Raw genomic sequence first — 19,668 nt, 5'->3', positions numbered from 1 at the left:
GAAAGGGGGAGAGGTCAGCTGTAGATAGTCTAAGGCTAAAGGTTTTGGGGTTAGGAGTAGAAAACACAGAGTCAGGTAGTGTATTCCAGGCGTTGATTATTCTGTTGCTGAAGTCGTATTCTTTGCAGTCAAGTTTGGAGTGGTTGACATTTAGTTTAAATCGATTTCGTGCTCGGGTGTTGTTGCGGTTGAAGGTGAAGTAGTCGTTAACAGGTAGGACATTTTGGTATATGATTTTATGAACTATAATTAAGTCGGAACGGAGACGACGGAGTTGTAAGTTGTCTAAACCAAGAATTTCAAGTCTGACGGAGTCAGGTATTTTGTTGTGAGAAAAGGAGTGAAGGACTCTTCTTGTGAAATATTTCTGGACTCTCTCAATTGTGTTGATGTCAGATATGCAAGGTGGGTTCCATACAGGTGAGCTGTATTCTAGGATTGGTCTGACAAATGTTTTGTAAGCTCTTGTTAGCAGTTCAAAATTACCAGAGAAGAAGCTGCGAAGGATTAGGTTAATAATTCTAGCATACAAATCTAATTAATAATAATAATAATAATAATAATTATTATTATTATTATTATTATTATTATTATTATTATTATTATTATTATTATCTTGTACTTGTTGTGATTCCGTCCGAGGCCCCTCAGGGAACGGCTGATCTTCTGTCGGTTTCCTGCTCAGAGGGGGAGGATGAGGAACAGGAGGTGCAGGCAGACGAGGAGGAGGAATCCCAGGCTGAGGAAGAGGGGGGACAGCCAGAGGCCCCCGAGAGGGAGCTCTCCCCAGCAAGCAGCCTGGATTCCTTAGAGGAAAATGCACAAGCAATAATCGATCTGCGACAGAGAAGAGCAACACAAAGAAGGGACCAATTGGCTAGGTACTTTCAGCACTAAAGAGGCAACAGCTGGGTTTGGGTGTGGTGCTCTCTGGAAAGGCTAAAAGGCAGACCCACCCTTCCTGGCTTGTGGAGTATTATCTTTGGGAGTCTTGGGACCTGGCTGTGATCTTTGGCATCTTGGAATTCTGGTTTGTGACTTTGACTACTGAAACCTTGGGGGAAAAAGGTGGGGTTCTTATGCTCTACAGTGGTGGGTGTGCCAGCAAGAAGTTTGCTGTATTGTCTGGACATCAGAACTCTGCTGTAAAGTCTCCTAGCCTGCCTGTTGGGAAGAACAGGTTTTTCTCTGTGTTTATTTTTCAAGCTATAAAGTACTTTTGCTTTTACCAGCGTGTCTGGCTGTTTTTTCCAGTTGGTGTTGAGGTCTGGGGGAACCCAGACAGAACAGTACTAGTCCATTCCTTCTAACTGGTTCTTCTGGAGTCAGAGCTGACTGACCCCCTACACAATCCTGTCCCCCCCCCCCAGAATTCTGACCTGCTGGGCCGCGTGAAAACTCTCGAGCGATGCGAGTGTCGGCAAGGAGGGACCTGCTTTGCGGATGGACGGCACTACGAGGAAGGGGCTTCCTGGGACCGAGACCCCTGTACCTCCTGCGTGTGTGCACAGGGCAAGGCCGAGTGCCAATTGCAGCCCAACCGAATGGACTGCCGGGGTGAGGAAAGGCCCGGGGTTCAAGGCTCACCAATGCCAAGGGCCCTTTGAGGGACCGGGTCCAGGCAAGCAGGCGGCATGGGATGGTGGGCATTTCCCCCTTCCAGCTCTTGCCCAGATCACTTGAGAAATCAAAGAGAGTGGATTTCTGCCATTCCACAGAGTTGGAAGAGGTCAAAAACTTCCATAAACTCGAGTCTGCTCAAGACCTCAAAGTCTTGGGCCACGATCCTGGGTCATGTTTCCTCTTGCGCGCCCTGCCTTGCCCTCTTCGCCCCTTCTCCCTTTGACCGCTTCTCCGTAGGCAGAAATCCAACAGGTGCTCTCTCCCCCCCCCCCCATCCTCCCTGCAGGCTGCGCTGATGGCAGGAAACATGGTGAGAGCTGGAATCCGGACCCTTGCTGGAGATGCCAATGTGAGGTGAGTGGGTGGGTGGGCGTGCCGTGCCAGTATAGATGCCAACTTCCCGATTTGGAAAAAAAAAACCCGCTGTGCTTCACTTGGCGAGAAAAGCGGGGCAAAAATTCTTTCTGTGGAGTTTGGGTCTCTTTGCACCCAGCTAGTACGGCCGAGTGTTGACATGTCAGTCCGGACGCCCATGTCATCGCAGCCTGCGCCCCCCCCCCCCCGCTCCACTGATGCCAGGGAAGAGTGTCCTTACCCCTCCCTCCTGTCCAGGTGCCACTCTAGATAAACTTCGATAAACCTTGTTTTATCTCCCCAACGGTGCCAGGCAGGCACAGTCCGGTGCCAAGTGACCGAATGCCCCCAGCTTTTGTGCCAGGACCGCTACACACCGCCTGGGCACTGCTGCCCCAACTGCCGTCAAGGTAAGAGGCTTTGTGCAACACAGGGGAAAGCCACACTGTGTGGTTTGTGTATCGAATCTGAGGTTTGAAGCTGCATTTGTGATCCCACAGGCGGCTTTGGGCAATGTGCACACAGAACCCATTATCCACTGCTTTGGGCATAGCAGGATATGGGGAGGCAGCTTCTGTTTTCTTAACCCAGTCTGGGATTTTTAAAAATGGTGGGTGGGGCAGCTGTTCATCAATTGATTGATTGATTGATTCATTCATTCATTCATTCATTCATTTATTGAGTCATCCATTTAGTCATTTATCATGTCAACCATTGATTCATGGTTGGTTGATTGATTGATTGATTGATTGATTGGGTCAATCATTGATTGATTAGTTCATTAATTGATTCATTGAGTCAATTGTTCATTGATTCATTCACTCATTCATTGAGTCAGTCATTTATTCATTTATGTCAGTCATTCATTGACTTATTGATTGATTGGGTCAATCATTGATTCATTCATTCATTTATTGATTCATTGAGTCAATTGTTCATTCATTGATTCATTCATTGATTAAAACTTTGAGTCATTCACTCATTCATTGATTCAATCATTTATTCATTTATGTAAGTCATTCATTGACTTATTGATTGATTGGGTCAATCATTGATTCATTCATTCATTTATTGATTCATTGAGTCAATTGTTCATTCATTGATTCGATCATTGATTCATTTATCATGTCAATTGCTTATTGACTGATTGAGTGGGTCAATCATTGTTTCATTCATTCATTCTTTTAGTCAATCATTCATTCATTCATTCATTCATCAGTTGAACCATGTATTTATTTATCAATGATTTATTGATTGATTGATTGATTGATTGATTGATTGGATAAAGCATTGATTCATTCATTGATCAAGTCCCATCAAGTCAATGCTTAGGGACCCAATAGATAAGTGTTTCTCCATGCCAACCTTTCCCCATCCTGGTCTTTCCACGTCATCCAAGAACTTTGAGCAGAGAGAAGGGAATAGAATTCTCTGAGGATAGAACATGAAGCAATGGATGGAAACTAAACAAGGAGAGAAGCAACTTAGAACTAAGGAGAAATTTCCTGACAGGGAGAACAATTAATCTGTGGAACAGCTTGCCTCCAGAAGTTGTGAATGTCCCAACACTGGAAGTTTTTAAGAAGATGTCGGATAACCATCTGCCTGAAGTAGTGTAGGGTTTCCTGGCTAAGCAGGGGGTTGGACTAGAAGACCTCCAAGGTCCCTTCCGACTATGTTATTACTATTTTTATTTATACACACACACACATATACAGAGAGAGAGAGATATGTTGGTCTTTTGCTCTCTGATCTCGTCCGTCTGCAGCTTGTGAGCTGGATGGCCGCCCGGTGGAACCTGGGCAGGTGGCGACTTCAGCCGACGGATGCCAGCGCTGCTCCTGTTCTGTGAGTGACCGGAGGGTGCCGGGCAGGAGGGGGTTGGGCTTCAGGGCTGTGCAACTCCGCAGTGGCAAAGTGGGGCAGTTGGAGTGCGTGGAGACAACTCTGGGTTCTGTGGCTAGTTTTCCCAAACTCGGGAGCGCCTGCACAGGGTGGTCAAAAACCTGTTCAACCTGTCGTCCTTGATGGTGGAATCAGAGCTCTGCCTGTTGGTGTTTTTAATATGAGTCAGACTATAAAATAATTTATCAGGGCCAAGCAAATCTGATTTAAGTGTAAGCATAGAAGAAAATCAAATGTTTATTAATCCAAATAGATATAACTGTGATGTTGTTTGATAATGGATGTTGGTTTAATAATTGATTGGTAGCTACCGGAGTTCAGTGTAAGATACGTAGCTATATAAATGTTCTTGATGCATAAAGGTTTTATTGTTTAAGTGAATAAATAAAGGGTCTGATGAAACTCCCCAAAAGTATTTTCTGACCCAACTCAATTAATTTTGCCCCGAGTCTTCGGAGAAGGGCGGCATACAAATCCAAATAATAAATAAATAATAAATAAATAAATTTTCTTCCTCCCTCTCTTCCTTCCTTTCTCTCTCCTTCCTTCCCTCCCTCTCTCCCCCCATTCCACCCTTCATTTCTTCCTTCCTCCCTCCCTCTCTTCCTCCCTTCATTCCCTTTCTCTGTCTCTCTCTCTTTCTTTCTTTCTTTCTTTATTTATTTCTTCTGTTTTCCTTCTTTCTCTTTCTCTGTTTCTCTTTCTGTGTCTTTCTTTTTGCTTTCCTTCCTTCCTTCCTTCTTTCCTTCCTTCCCTCCCTCCCTCCTTCCTTCCTTCCTTCCCTTTTCTCCTTTTTTCTCTTTCTGCTCTCTCTGTCTTGTCTTTTTGTAATCTTTCTTTTTCTTTCTCTCTTTCTACTTTCTTTCTTTCTTTCTTTATCGCCTTCCTTATTTTTTCTCTTTCTTCTTTCTCTCTCTCTTCTCTTTTTTCTATTCTCTCTCTCTCTCTGCTTTCCTCCCTCTCTTCCTCCCCCCCATCCCTTCGTTGCCCATAGGAAGGAAAACTTCTCTGCTCCCGGATTCCTTGCCCACCGCTGGACTGTTCCAATCCAGAGGAAGTGCCCGGAGAATGTTGCCCCCAGTGCCAGGGTGAATCTCTCAGGCCTCTGTTAGATTTCTCTCCCATCTCTCTTCTCGGGACCCATTTCTGCCCAGAACAACAACCCTACAGGGTAGTCTGACCTGAGAGAGAAGGACAGGCCAGAGACACCCAATGTGTAGGTCTGGCACAGGGCAAAGGGCAGTTATGCTCCGGGCCCACATAGTTGGGATGGGGCGGAGGGGACTTCTCATTCTTTACAACAATCCCCTCCCTGAATGACCAGACTTAGCAAGGCAAACAGGGCAGCCAGATATCTTGGGCCAGCTCTTCAACTTTACAATGGGTGGACTTCAACTCCCGGAATTTCCCAGCCAGCTCAGCAATTTTAGGATGGACGGATGTGGACTCCAGGGCTTCTGGGAGTTGGAGTCCACCCATCTTAAAACTGCCAAGATAGCAGAAACCCAGCTCTAGAAAGAAGGGGCTTCTGGCTAAGCGAGACATTTGGTGATACTTGTCCCATTTTACGACATTTCTCGCCACGGTTGTTAAGCGAATCACGGTGGTTGTTAAGCGAGTCACGCGGTCGTTCAGCGAATCCAGCTTCCCCGTTTGACTTTGTTCATCAGAAAGTCGCCAAAGGGCATCCCAGGACACTTGGTGACCGTCATGAATGCAAGTCAGTTGCCAAGCGTCCAGATGGTCATAAATTATAAGTCAGTTGTCATTTTTAACTTCAAACGGTCCCTAAGCGAAGCGTCACAAGCCGAGGGCTGTTGGGGCTGAATGCTTTTTTCTACCAACCGGGTGGGCTTCCCTGCATTCAGTACCCCCTCCTTCCCTCCTCCACGATGCAGGTTGCGGGAACGGAACCGCCAGACACGAACACGGGGCAGAGTGGACGCCTCCCACGGACCCCTGCCTGAGATGTAAGTGCCAGGTGAGTGGCGGGAGTGGCCGGCTGTGCACCTGTAGCTTTTGGACTTTCATCAAGCTGGATCCCTATCTATCTCAGTCCTCCAGGTCCTGGTTGTCCCAAAGATGTTTTTTTAGGAGGCAACTGGTTTTTCTTTGAAGACATTTTGCTTCTCCTCCAAAATGTTTCTTCAGCTCTGACTGAATGGAGGGAAAAGGAAGGATTGATTGCAGACAGCTGGTCATTTGCATCCTTTGAGGAAGTCATTGAGGCCACTTGGAGGTTTCTCTGTGTCCTCAAGGTGACACCTGAGTGGTGCAAATGGGTGTGGAGCCTCCTTGGAATTGCTCAGTCCTTTTGTTCCATGTCCCATTTGCACCACTCGGTGACCCTGAAGACACAGACAAACCTCCCAGCAGCCTCAAGGACCCTCTAAAAGGATGCAGATGACCAGCTGTCTGCAAGGAGTATCAATCCTTCCATCCTCCACTGTTCAGTCAGAGCTGAGGAAGCTTCTTAGATGAGAAGCACAATGTCTTCTGGGGAATGGAAGGATTGATACCTCTTGCAGACAGTTGGTCATTTGCATCCTTTTAGAGGGTCCTTGAGGCCACTTGGAGTTTTGTCTGTGTCCGCAGGGTCACATCAGTAGTGCAAATGGGGGTGGAGCTGCCTCAAAAATTGCACAGTCCTTTTATTCCACATCCATTTGCACTATTCAGGTGACCCTCTGGACACAGACAAACCTCCCAGTGGCCTCAAGGACCCTCTAAAATGATGCAAATGACAAGGAGTATCAATCCTTTCATCTTCCACTGTTCAGTCGGAACTGAGGAAGCTTCTTGGATGAGAAGCAAAATGTCTTCTGGGAAATGGAAGGATTGATACCTCTTGCAGACAGCTGGTCATTTGCATCCTTTTAGAGGGTCCTTGAGGCCACTTGGAGGTTTCTCTGTGTCCATGTAGAAAGAGAGATAACTAAGGGCTGAAGAATCTCTCTTAAATCCTTCTGCAATCCTGAAATCCTGGTTTTTGAAGGCCTTCATGAGTACCTCTCAACGCCGAAAACTAATGACTTGAATTTACTACCTTATATCCGACGCTTGTTATTTAACTGTGCCAATAACGGTGGACTTTTGGCAGTCGGACTGACATTCCTCTGATTTCATTGCTGTTTCCAGCACATTCCTTTGTAAATAGACAACTATACATAGTGACTTTACTTTCGAGTCTTCATTGCGGCTTAATTACTGATTGTTAACTAGTCTGGACAGAAGAGAAACACCCCCTCCTCCCCAAAATAGGTGAATTTTATGAGGCTGTTTTTTTCTTGACCAACGATTGTGCCCGCCTCTCGCCTCTCTTTGGCTTCCCCCCTCTGCTGCAGGAGGGCAAGGCCATCTGCAAACGGAGGCAGTGCGCCAGTCTTTGCCGCCACCCTGCCCACCCTCTGCCAGGGACCTGCTGCCCCGTCTGTGATGGTGAGTCTTGGGGGGGGCTCTGGACTGAAAAGCGGAGGGGAACTGGGCATCCGAGACAAGCCAGGATGATTTCATTGGGTATAAAAGGGCTAGGTGCCCCAGACAAACCACGATCGTATCATTGAGCAGAAGGGGGGGCTCTGCATCCCAGACAAACTACGATGTTATCCTTGGGCAGACAGGGGGCTAGACAAACCATGATCATGTCATGGAGCAGAAAGAAGTCGTAAAGAAAAGATACTATTAAGGAAAATATAATAGAGAAATATGTAAGGTATACAAACCATATTAGTATAAATCATTGATATGAATTGCTGTTAGAGCAGCGTTTTCCAACCTTGGCAACTTGAATATATTTGGACTTCAACTCCCAGAATTCCCCAGACAGAGAATGGAGTTGGGAGTTGAAGTCCAGATATTTTCAAGTTGCCAAGGTTGGGAAACACTGCCTTATAGAGCGCTGGTGAGACCCCATTTGGAATAATACTGTGTTCAGTTCTGGAGACCTCATCTACAAAAAGAGATGGATAAAATTGAATGGGTCCAAAGACGGGCTACAAAAATGATGGAAGGTCTTAAGCATCAAACTTATCAGGAAAGACTTCATGAACTCAATCTGTACAGTCTGGAGGACAGAAGGAAAAGAGGGGACATGATCGAAACATGTTAAAGGGTTAATTGAGGTTCAATAGGAAAGTGAACACAAAAACAAGGGGGCACAATCTGAGGTTAGTTGGGGGAAAGATCAGAAGCAACATGAGAAAATAATATTTGACTGAAAGAGTAATAGATGCTTGGAACAAACTTCCAGCAGACATGGTTGGTAAATCACTGAATTTAAACATGCCTGGGATAAACGTAGATCCATCCTAAGATAAAATACAGGAAATAGTATAAGGACAAACTAGATGGACCATGAGGTCTTTTTCTGACATCAATCTTCTATTAATGTTAGTGTGTTGTTTAATGTTTGTGTACGGGTGTTTTTCTATCTTTGTTCTTTTATGGGTGGGTGGGTGTTGTATTTTTCTTTTATTTTGTCTTTAATGTACATAACTTAATTTTTTTAAAAAATTTAACAAAAGAACATTTGCAATCTGTATGTCGCCCCCTACAGGCTGCCACTGGGAAGGACACGAGTACCGCAGCGGCCAAGTCGTGCAGAACCCCGACCCCTGCAAACGCTGCCGTTGTGTGGTGAGTCTGCTTGGCTGGCTGGCTGGTTGTTGAGGGGGGCTGAGTCTGTCTTGTGGGGGCGCACAGCAGCCCCTCACTGACCCGCTTGCTCCCACAGGCTGGCGAGGTCTCTTGCGGACAGCTGAGCTGCCCACCTGCCCCCTGCAGCCATCCTGGCAAGCACCCGGAGGAGTGTTGTCCCACCTGTGATGGTCAGTTCCCCCACACAACAGTAGGTCTCCCCTCCCCCAGGGATGTCCACTTAGGGATTGGCTTCCTTGAATAAAAAAAAAATCAAAAAATTAAATTCAAAAAGTTTTTAAAAAATTAAACATTCAAAAAAATTAATTCAAAAATTTCAAAAAAAATAAATTTTAAAAATTCAAAAATAAATTTAAAAAATTAAAAATAATTAAAAATAATTAAATGGAAAAGATTCAATTTTTTTTAAAAAAAGGATAGTAGCACCCATGGACCAGCACCAACCGAACTGGGTCAGTGATGTTATCGTGTCATCACCAGCGGGTCACTACCTATTCGGGCGAACTGGTCCAAAGAGGGAGGAACCCACCCTTGGTTTTAAGTCAAGGACTTTTAATATCGATCAGAGGATTACCTTACTACAGGTAGTCCTCAACTTATGGCCGGTCACTTAGTGACCATTCAAAGTTTATTCAATTTATTCAATTTTTTTTGTGCCGCCCTTCTCCTTAGACTCAGGGTGGCTTACAACATGTTAGCAATAAGAGCCAGACTCTTGCCCCCACAATCCAGGTCCTCATTCGACCCACCTCGGAAGGATGGAAGGCTGAGTCCACCTTGAGCCGGTGATGAGATTTGAACCGCTTACCTACAGATCTACAGTCAGCTTTAGTGGCCTGCAGTACTGCACTCTACCCACTGCGCCACCTTGGCTCATGTTATGTCAAGTTATGACAAACCTCACTCAGCTATTTATAACCTGGATCCAAAGTTTTGACGGTTAAACCCCCACACACCCACTTTCCCCCTCCAAAGTCATGTGACTACATTTTGGGCACTCAACAACTGCCCCATATTCATATTCACACAACCACAATTTATGACATTTCTTTTTCAAAATATTTACCTCTGGTGTCCCGCAAAAACTCCCCATAGAAAACAATGGGTCTGTTTTAACGACTGCAGATTCGCAACAACCATTGCACACACACAAAAATGATCTTAAAATTGGTTCACTTGCATGATAGCTTGCTGTACAGTGATCAGAACTTGAAACTGTTGACATCCAGACTCTGTTATGGTTATAGGTCTGAGGATTATTTCTATCTAGTTTTCTTTCTGGGGGAAATCTGGTTAGTCGTCTGCCCATCGCAGGTGTAGAAATGGCCAGGTGGGGAGCTAGGAGTTGGGGAAAAGCCCTTGTCCTAAAATTACTTGGAGGTTACACCAAAGAGAGAAGAGTTTGACACCCGCCTTCTGTGCTTCTATTTTCCCTTCCTGAATCTCCTTTCCAAGTCTGTGGATTTGAAGGACAGTTGTACCAGGATGGAGAGACATTCTCGACTACTGCAGGAGGCCCCTGCCTGCAGTGCCAGTGCTTGGTGAGTAGAGCAATGATGGGTGAACTGGTTGGTCCTGGAGGGAGACCAGATCATGAGACCAGAATTTGGAATTCAATAATAAAACTTATTTTCCAAAGCCCCAGAAGGCAGAACTAGAAACAACGGATGGAAACTAACCAAGGGGAGAAGCAACCTGGAATTAAGGAGAAGTTCCCTTAAAGTGAGGACAATTAACCAGTGGAACAGCTTCTTAATGTGTGAACCTTGTTTACTAAGGTTGTGCACAAACAGAAACGTTTAGATTGAGATTAGTTGTGAATAACGACTCAGCCATACACAGATACACTAACTTGAATTAAAGTTTACTTTGAGAAAAAAACATCTTCAGATAAACAGTCTAAGGTCATACACATAATAAGTCAGAATAACAATCCAAATATTATTAAGTACATAGTTTTCTTATCAGTTGTCTTGGTCATAATCAATAAACAAAGATACCAAACCTAAACACATTTTAGCTGATATACATGACTACAATGCAGAGAAATTGCAGAGCTAACCTAACAGTGAGTAGCTAGACAAAGAGAAAGGAAGAGAAAACTCCAGAGGAATAAGCTATGGACTCTAGCTCCCTCTTGTGGCAGTCTGCAACACCTCAGCTAAACAGACATAGCTCAGTTATAATACATACTGTTGGTTTATATACAGTAATACCTCATGATACGAACTTAATTGGTGCAAGGAGGAGGTTCGTAAGACGAAAGGTTCGTAAGACGAAACATTGTTTCCCATAGGAAACAATGTAAAGTCAATTAATCCATGCAACCAAAAAAACCCCCGCAAAAAAACGGCTTTCGGCGACTGCTGGGAAGCCGCACGGCTGTTTTAAAAGGTGACAGCCGGCCTGGGGGGATTGCCAGCACCCCCCCGAACCCCGAACCCGGGGTTCAGAAAAATTTTGCCTCTTCTTACGAACTTTGTTCGAGTTACGAACCGGCGTTCGGGAGGCTTCTGGGAAGCCCCGCCGCCCAGCTGTCACCTTTTAAAACAGCCGCGCGGCTTCCCAGCAGTCTCCGAACGCCGGTTCGTAACTCGAAAAAAGTTCGTAAGAAGAGGCAAAATTTTTCTGAACCCCGGGTTCGTATCACGAGTTGTTCGTAAGACGAGGGGTTCGTATCTTGTATTTTCAATCCAACCGTTACGGACAGAATACTAACACAACTTGCCACCAGAAGTTGTGGGTGCTTCGCCACTGGAGGTTTTCCAGAAGAGACTGGACAGCCATTTGTCTGAAATGGTTTAGGGTTTCTTGCCTGAGCAAGGGGCTGGACTAGAGGACCTTCAAGGCCCCTCCTAATTCTGTCATTATTTAATCTCAGATCAATTAATCTACAGACATGGGTGCTCCATTACAGGAGGTTTTTAAGAAGAATCTAGAGAGCCATTTGTCTGAAATAGTCTTTAGGGTCTTCTATTTGAGCAGTGGGGATGGACTAGATGAACCCACAATGTCCCCTCCAGCTCTATTCTAATTAAACTATCTACAAATAACAGAATAACAGAGTTAGAAGGGACTTTGGAGGTCTTCTGGTCTAACTGTTTAGTCAGGAAAACCCTACATACCATTTCAAACAAATTGCTGTCCAATCTCTTTTTGAAAATGTCCAGTGTTGGAGCACCTACAACTTCTGGTGGCAAACTGTTCCACTGGTTAATTGGTCTCGCTGTCAGGACATTTCTCTTTAGTACTAGGTCACTTTTCTCCTTGTTTAGTTTCCAACTATTGATTCTCAAATCAACAGATGGAAACTAAATTTTGAACTACTCAAAATTTCCACTCTGGGTTCTCCAGAACTGGTCAGAACCTGCTCAAACTCACCTCAGCTGGGAGTTGAAGCCCACCCACCCTAAAGCCGGCCAGGGAATTCTGGGCATTGAAGCCCACCCCTCTCTTAAACTCGCCAAATGGCTTCTCTTTCTTTCCTTCACTCAGGATGGGCACATCCGATGCCAGGAGGAAGTCTGCCCCTCAACGCCATGTGCCCGACCCCTCCGAGACCCCAAACGCTGCTGTCCAGTGTGCACAGGTGACCGTTGGAGAGGAACTGGGGATGGGGAGAGGAGGAGCCCTTGACCCCATCGCTGCTCATTTCCCCACGTGGAGCTGAGTGGGCCCCACCGGCTCAGATGGGACGGATGGTTGGTGACGTCATGAAAGTTTGCAGCACGCAACCGGGCTCACTTGTTGGAGTCATCTCCAGGGCACCTGGGAGTGGGTTAATGACACCCAAGGGGCTACTCAGTCCCTTTCATAGTACAGGTAGTCCTCGACTTACAACAGTTTATTTAGTGGCCGTTCAACAATACAAAAAAGTGACTTGGTGTTGTTTTTCAAAATTAAGGGCCATTGCAGCATCCCACAGTCACATGATCAATACTGGAACGCTTGGCAACTGGCTCGTACTTATGATGGTTGCAGTGTCCCTCTTGGTGTTCTTCTGACCAACAAAGTCAACGAGGGAGCCAGATGCACTTAAACAACCGCAGGGATTTATTTAACAACTCTGGCAGGAAAGGTTCTAAAATGGGACAAAATGCAATTAAAAAAAAAAAAAAGAACCTAGAGAGCCACTTGTCTGAGACGGTATTTAGGGTCTTGTGTTTGAGCAGTAGGGGTGGACTAGACGGACATTTGTGGGCTCAGTTATGGTTGTAAGACAAGGACAACCTATATTTTTGGATAGGATAGGATAGGATATTGAATATTGAATATTGAATACTGAAAATAGAATATTGAAAATCAAATAATGAATATAGATGATTGAATATTGAAAATAGAATAGAAAAATAGAAGACTGACGGCAGAAAAAGACCTCCTGGTCCATCTAGTCTGCCCTTATACTATTTTCTGTATTTTATCTTAGGATGGATATATGTTTATCCCAGGCATGTTTAATATTCAGTTACTGTAGATTTACCAACCACGTCTGCTGGAAGTTTGTTCCAAGGATCTACTCCTCTTTCAGTAAAATAATATTTTCTCATGTTGCCTTTGATCTTTCCCCCAACTAACTTCAGATTGTGTCCCCTTGTTCTTGTGTTCGCTTCCCTCCTGAACCTTATTTAACCCTTTAACATATTTAAATATTTCGATCCTGTCCCCCCTTTCCCTTCTGTCCTCCAGACTAGACAGATCGAGTTCATTAAGTCTTTCCTGATACCAACGAATAATGAAAATAGAATAGTGAATAGTGAAAACAGAATAGTGAATAGAGAAAAATGAATAGAGAACAGTGAATAGAGAAGAGGAGGAGGGGAAGTTGGAAAGGAACTTGGGGGTCTTCTAATCTGACCCCATCAGGGGTGGGCTCCAGCTGGAACGCTAAATTGGGCTCACCACCGTGGCTCGTGGATGCTTGCAGGGACAGCACCATTTTGCTTCTGCACCTGTGGAGAAATTGCGCATGGAGCCACAGGTGCACCCATGTTTCAGCATGTGGGAAGCAAAAAACCCTCGCTGAAACACAGGCCCACCTGCAGATCCATGCACGGTTTTGCTATCTCCACCGGTGGAGAAGCAAAATTGAGCTGGCCCCGCAAGCATCCACGAGCCGCCCCAGCGAACCCCATTTAGCATCCCAGCTAGCAGCCCACCCCTGAACCCCATCCTGGAGCAGGAGACCCTCTCCCATTATAGACACGGAGCCATCCAATCTCTTCTTAAAAACGTCCAGTCTGGAGGGAAGATGTCCCACGGATTAAATGTTCTAACTGTCGGGAAATTCCATTCGCAAAGGCCTTGCGGAATATGGGGAGAGAGGTGGGGGCAAGGAATCCAGGTTTGCACTTCGCAATCTGGCCAGGATGAACCCCAGTTTGACCCAATCTGCTCTCTTGCTGGCGACTGGCAGTTTGTGTTTTCGAAGACCTGGAGTTTGAAGACGGCACCGAGTGGACGCCGGCGAGAGAGCCTTGCAGCATCTGCACCTGCCACCAGGGGGAAACAGTGTGCCATGCCCTCCAGTGCCCCCCTGTCACTTGCCAGCACCCAGCTCGGCTTCTTGGTGAGTGACTTTGTGTCGTTCCCCCCCCGGCCCCCAAACCCCAGGATCCTCGTCCCTGGTGGGGGCAGATTTCCATTACTGCTGCTACTGGTGCGCCATGCGCAAGGCTTTGTGTGTGCACACATGCATCTCAGCATGTTTTTGCTTTTGCTCATGATCTACAATCGGCCTCTGCCCTTTTCTAAGAGGTGTGTAAGGGGCGTGCGGAAGTGCACTTTTGTGCCTAATGTCCCTTTCCTACTGTCTTATTATCCTTTCTATTACTACATTCTACTTATGTTAATATGTACTATAATACTATACTTGTTTGACAAATAAATAAAATAATAAATAATAAATAAAAATAATAAATTTCGTAAAACGAATGCATTTTAGTTTCTAACGAACCCATTGCCCTCTTCTCTCCTCTCATTCAGTGGCCTCCAGCTATATTTATTATTCTTATTCTTATTGTATATTAGATTTGTATACTGCCCCTCTCTGAAGACTCTATTAACATCTATTTATTTATTTACTTATTTAATAAATGTATATGCTGCCCATTTTGCTGCCGAGGCAAGTGTCCGGCAGCTGGAAAGGCAGATGTAACAAGGGTCTTAGCGGCTTCCACTGTGCCTCCTCCAAGGTTCCTGTTATTATTATTATTATTATTTATTGGATTTGTATGCCGCCCCTCTCCGTAGACTCCTGTTGCCCCCAATGCCACCAGTGCCTCTACAACCAGCGCCTCTACAGCCATGGCCAAGAGTTCGCCGATCCGGACGATCCCTGCCAGAACTGCCAATGCAAGGTGAGGCCAATCAGCTCCGACCCACGGAGGATGCCCCCAAATTCTCCTGCCCACCTTCGGTCGCCTGGCAGCCCAAATCCTGGAGCTTCTGCCCCAAACTCCATCGTCCTTCCGTTGCTTCCTTTGGGGGTCTCAAATTCTTCTCAAAACCAATTGCAGGGATCATTGTGCTTTTTTAAAAAAAGACAAAACCCCAGTGGCCGGTCAGGTCCCACAGAGTCAGCCTTCTCCAGGTCCCGTCAGCCAGACAATGTCGTGTGGCGGGGCCTAGTGGAAGGGCCTTCTCTGTGGTGGCCCCGGTCCTCTGGAATCAGCTCCCTCCAGAGATCCGCACTGCCCCTGTCCTCCCAGTCTTCTGCAAGATACTAAAAACTCACCTTTATTATTTATTTATTATTTATTATTTGGATTTCTATGCCACCCTTCTCCGAGGACTTGGGGCGGCTTACAGCATATAAAAAAACAGTAGATTACAAGAAAATTAAATCCAATTAAATTAAAATTACATAACTATCTAAAATCCCTAGTTATATTAAAATCAATTGCACACATTCGTACAGCAGGCTTGGGGCCACTGAGTGGTTTTAAGAATGGGGGTTTTAGAGTATATTTTAAGCTAGGTTTCTTATATGTTTTTTGTATTCACTTTTATTGTGAGCCGCCCTGAGTCTGCGGAGAAATCTAATTAATAAAATAAAATAAGATAATAAAAGGAACCATCGTAATTTAATAACAGAGTGGAACAGAATGTAGGGGATGTAGCGTAGAAGGGGAACGGGATGGAATAGAATTGGATACACAAGGAAACGGCCCCCAGTACACTGGAAACTCTCAGGGTTCATGCAAACAATAAAGTCTTCGCAGTCATAATAATGATGCCAGTAAGAGAAGGGAGTAGAAAAGACGAGAAGGAGAATAGAAACGAGTGTGTGTTTGTCTCCAGTCGTCTCCACCGGAGATTAGAAGGAGAAGGAGCAGAATCCAAAGGTCTTTCAGATCTGAACCCCCGTCGGTCTGTCTGTCTGTCTTCCTCTCTTGCAGGGTGGCACCGTCCGCTGCTCGCCCACCATTTGCCCACCCGTGACTTGCCCCCACCCAGAACGGAGGCCTGGGTCCTGCTGTCCTGCCTGCCCGAGTGAGTAACTGAACGGAGAGCTGGAATTCTGGGAGGGAGGGAGGAAGAAGGGAGTGGGGAAGGAAGGGAGAAATTAGAAAGAAAAAAGAAAGAAATTTAATTCAATTACTTAGATTTATAAGCTGCCCTTCTCCAAAAGGACTCAGAGCAGACAAAGAAGGAAGGAAGGAAGGAAGGAAGGAAGGAAGGAAGGAAATGAAACAGAAAGGAAGGAAGGGAAGAAGGATTAGAAAAAAGGGAGAGAGAAAGAAAGAAAGAAAGAACAAAAGGATGGAGGGGGAAGAAAGGAAGAGGGAGAAGGAGGGGGGGAAAGAAAGGAAGGAAGGAAGAAAAAGAAAGAAAGAAAGAAAAAGAGGGAGGGAGGAGATAGAGAGAAGAAAGAGGAAGGAAGGAAGGAAGGAAGGAAGGAAGGAAGGAAGGAAGGAAGGAAGGAAGGAAGGAAGGAAGGAAAAAATAGGGCAGGCACTGGGGAGGCCCTGCTGTGCTCCAAGTCCACGTTTTTGGAGATTGCTTTTTACCTTCTAACTTTAATCTTTATATTTTGGTCATCGAGGGTTTTTTCAAATACGTTTTATTAATATTTTGCTCTTTCCACATCTCATGTCGTGAGCATTTGCTTTCTGGGTTTCACGCATCCCTACAACGGTCTCCTTCTGACTCTATTGTAAACCGGCCAGACCAGAGCCGTCGGGGGCAGCAAAGGGGGCACTAATACATGGACACATGAAACATGAAAAAACTGGGGGGCAGAGACGTGAGATGTTAACCGACTTCCTCTCCTCCCTCTCCGCCCACTAGGCTGCCTTCACGACAACCAGATGGTGCCAGACGGGGGGGACGTCCCCAACCGGCTGGATCCGTGCCAATCTTGCATCTGCACTGGGGGAGAGCTGGTGTGCGCCCCGCGGAAGTGCGCGGCTCCCCTATGCGCCCACCCCTTGCCGGGCTCCTGCTGCCAAAACAACTGCAACGGTAGGATGGCAGAACCTCGCAATGAAAATTGGTTCTGCCCACTGTGTAACACCTAATAAACGACACCAAGGGGGTCATGGAGGTCTTCCATTCCAACCCCCTCCTCAGGCAGGAAGCCCTACAGCAGTGATGGCGAACCTCTGGCACGGGCGTCACAGGTGGCACACGGAGCCATATATGCTGACATGCAAGCCATGGCCCTAGCTCAGCTCCAATGTGTGTGTGTGTGTGCTGACCAGTTGGTTTTTAGCTTGCACAGAGGCTCTGGGAGGGCGTTTTTGGCTTCCAGAGAGCCTCCTTGGGGAGGTGAGGAGCCAGGGGTCAGCGAGCCTTCTGGACCCACCAGAAGTTGGGAAACAGGCCATTTCCAGCCTCCAGAGGATTTCTTGGGGGGCAGGGGAAGCTGTTTTTGCCCTCCCCAGGCATTGAATTATAGGTGTGGGCACTCATGCATGCTCAACAGTGCGCACACATGCTCTTTCGGCATCCGAGGGGGAAAAGGTTCACCATCACTGCCCTACACCATCTCAGGCAAATGTTTGCCCAGCCTCTTCTTAAAAACCTCCAGTATTGGAACCCCCCACAACTTCTGGTGGCAGGCAGTTCCACTGGTCAATTGTTCTCACTGTCAGGAAATTTTCTCCTGAGTTCCAGCTTGCTTCTCTCCTTGTTTAGTTTCTATCTGCTGTTTTTTGTCTTGTCTTCAGGAACTTGGGAGAACAGGTGGAGCCCCTGTTGTTTGTGGCAGCCCCTCAAATTTTAATTTAATTTAATTTAATTTAATTTAATTTAATTTAATTTAATTTAATTTAATTTAATTTAATTTAATTTAATTTAATTTAATTTAATTTAATTTAATTTAATTTAATTTAATTTAATTTAATTTAATTTAATTTAATTTAATTTAATTTAATTTAATTTAATTTAATTTAATTTAATTTAATTTAATTTAATTTAATTTAATTTAGTGCTGCCCAATCCCATGGGACTGTTGTGGTCCATTCGCGTCCTGCACAACTGATCACGGATTCTGAGGATCGAGAGACGGGTGTGGGTTGGGATCCTAGGCCAGTGTACTTGGCACCCGAGTCTGAGAGCAAGGAGGTCGGAGGGGTTGTGGGGTCAGAGGCTGAGAGCCAACCAGGGATTGTTGCACCTCCAGAGGTGCTCAGGAGTGACTCAGGAGAAGAGAAGGAGCCTCTTATCCATGCCAGGGTACGCAGGGCTGTCAGCAGACACGAGTGGCTGAACAGGAGGAGCTCTCTGCATGAATCGGTCGCTAGAACACTTGGCCAGGCCTTTTGAGTATTTAAGGGTGGGTCTCGTGATGAGCGATAGCGGAAATCAACTTTCAACTGTGATAGATGGATGATCAGATTGAGCTTTTTACGTTGAACTACAAATTGAGAAGTGGGATATATGTTTCCGGGCTTCCTGCCAACTCAGAGTGAGTCATGGTAATGAGGGATTGGAGATCAAAGAGACGTATTTGGGGAGAGATTTATTGTTTGAGACTCTAATGAACGGCTAAGACTGAAACTGACTTATTTCTTGCTTTTGGATGCATTTTTAAAACATTTAAACATTCTTATTACTAAAACTCTTAGAATTACATACTTCAGTCTTGTCAAATCCATGTGAGTGGGCCTGTTTTTGGAACAGAACACTACCTAGGATCAAACTCACAGAAGACCTCCGTGGTCCCTTCCAACTCTCTCGTTCTGATATTTTCCATTTTTCTAGGTTGTAGCTACACTGGAAAGGAGTTCCCAAACGGAGCAGAGTTCCCCCACCCCACCGACAGCTGCCGACAGTGTCACTGCATTGTGAGTGCCCGGTGGTGGCAGGAGAAGCAGTTCAGAGGAAGACAGGGGGCAGGCGGGGGTGGGCTACATGACCTCAGGGGTATCCTGTTGACTCAAGAAGAGATGCCGGCACGATTCCCTCTTCCCTCCCTTTGGCAGAACGGCCACGTGCAGTGCCTCTCCCGTCGGTGCCCACCCCTGCTCTGCCCCGAGCCCACCGTGAGACCCCAAGAATGCTGCCCCCAATGTCCAGGTAAGACCCCCGCTCCTCTTGAGCCCCTCACCCCGCAACAGGCTGGGTTTTGATGGGGAAGGCAGCCGTGCCCAGTAGCCCTGCTATAAGGAGTCCAAGGAGGCCGTGCCACGCCTCTAACAACCCCTTCCCCTTTTTATAGCCCCTCCGGCCGGCTGCCTGTACTTAGGGGTCTCCTACAAACACCTGGAACGATTCTACGACCCCTCAGAGAAGTGCCGCAGCTGTGTGTGTGCCAACAATACCATCACGTGCCAGCGCCAACCCTGCGCACCGGTCCTGTGCTCACACCCACTGCAGCAGGGATGTTGCCGCTCCTGTGATGGTAATGCACAGCTTCTGCCCACCCCAATTGTTAGGACTCTGTCCATAACTGTTGGGTTGGCAATATATCGGCTGCAGGTGCTGCAGACTGCCACAAGAGGGAGGTAGAGTTTATAGCTTGTTTCCCTGAGTCGCCCTCTTTGTTTCTCTTTGTCTGGATACTCACTGTATGTATGCTCTGCAATAGCTCTGCAATCTCTCTGTATTGTAGTCATGTATTACAGCTAAAATGTGTTTAGGCTTTGATATCTTTGCTGATTATGATAAAGACAACTGGTAAGAAAG

The 19,668-nt window shown here is 46.0% G+C and overlaps 1 protein-coding gene across 1 annotated transcript in view; it reads left to right on the top strand.

Annotated features, from left to right (window-relative positions):
* KCP (kielin cysteine rich BMP regulator) overlaps positions 1-19,668 on the top strand; it is a 64,668-nt gene that overhangs the window by 12,484 nt on the left and 32,516 nt on the right. The window contains exons 8-25 of the mRNA XM_070754986.1: positions 1,371-1,557; positions 1,910-1,977; positions 2,291-2,387; positions 3,746-3,825; positions 4,877-4,970; positions 5,781-5,863; positions 7,227-7,320; positions 8,438-8,517; positions 8,615-8,708; positions 9,994-10,079; positions 12,034-12,127; positions 13,952-14,104; positions 14,788-14,894; positions 15,936-16,029; positions 16,828-17,001; positions 18,745-18,827; positions 18,966-19,059; positions 19,202-19,384. Coding sequence (XP_070611087.1) covers positions 1,371-1,557; positions 1,910-1,977; positions 2,291-2,387; positions 3,746-3,825; positions 4,877-4,970; positions 5,781-5,863; positions 7,227-7,320; positions 8,438-8,517; positions 8,615-8,708; positions 9,994-10,079; positions 12,034-12,127; positions 13,952-14,104; positions 14,788-14,894; positions 15,936-16,029; positions 16,828-17,001; positions 18,745-18,827; positions 18,966-19,059; positions 19,202-19,384 — 1,945 coding nt within the window. The remainder of the gene's footprint in view (positions 1-1,370; positions 1,558-1,909; positions 1,978-2,290; positions 2,388-3,745; positions 3,826-4,876; positions 4,971-5,780; positions 5,864-7,226; positions 7,321-8,437; positions 8,518-8,614; positions 8,709-9,993; positions 10,080-12,033; positions 12,128-13,951; positions 14,105-14,787; positions 14,895-15,935; positions 16,030-16,827; positions 17,002-18,744; positions 18,828-18,965; positions 19,060-19,201; positions 19,385-19,668) is intronic.

This window comes from Erythrolamprus reginae, chromosome 6 (genome assembly GCF_031021105.1).
Source record: "Erythrolamprus reginae isolate rEryReg1 chromosome 6, rEryReg1.hap1, whole genome shotgun sequence".
Taxonomy (NCBI): domain Eukaryota; kingdom Metazoa; phylum Chordata; class Lepidosauria; order Squamata; family Dipsadidae; genus Erythrolamprus; species Erythrolamprus reginae.
The sequence above is the reverse complement of the archived record's forward strand: the minus strand, read 5'-3'. Positions and strand labels throughout refer to the sequence as shown.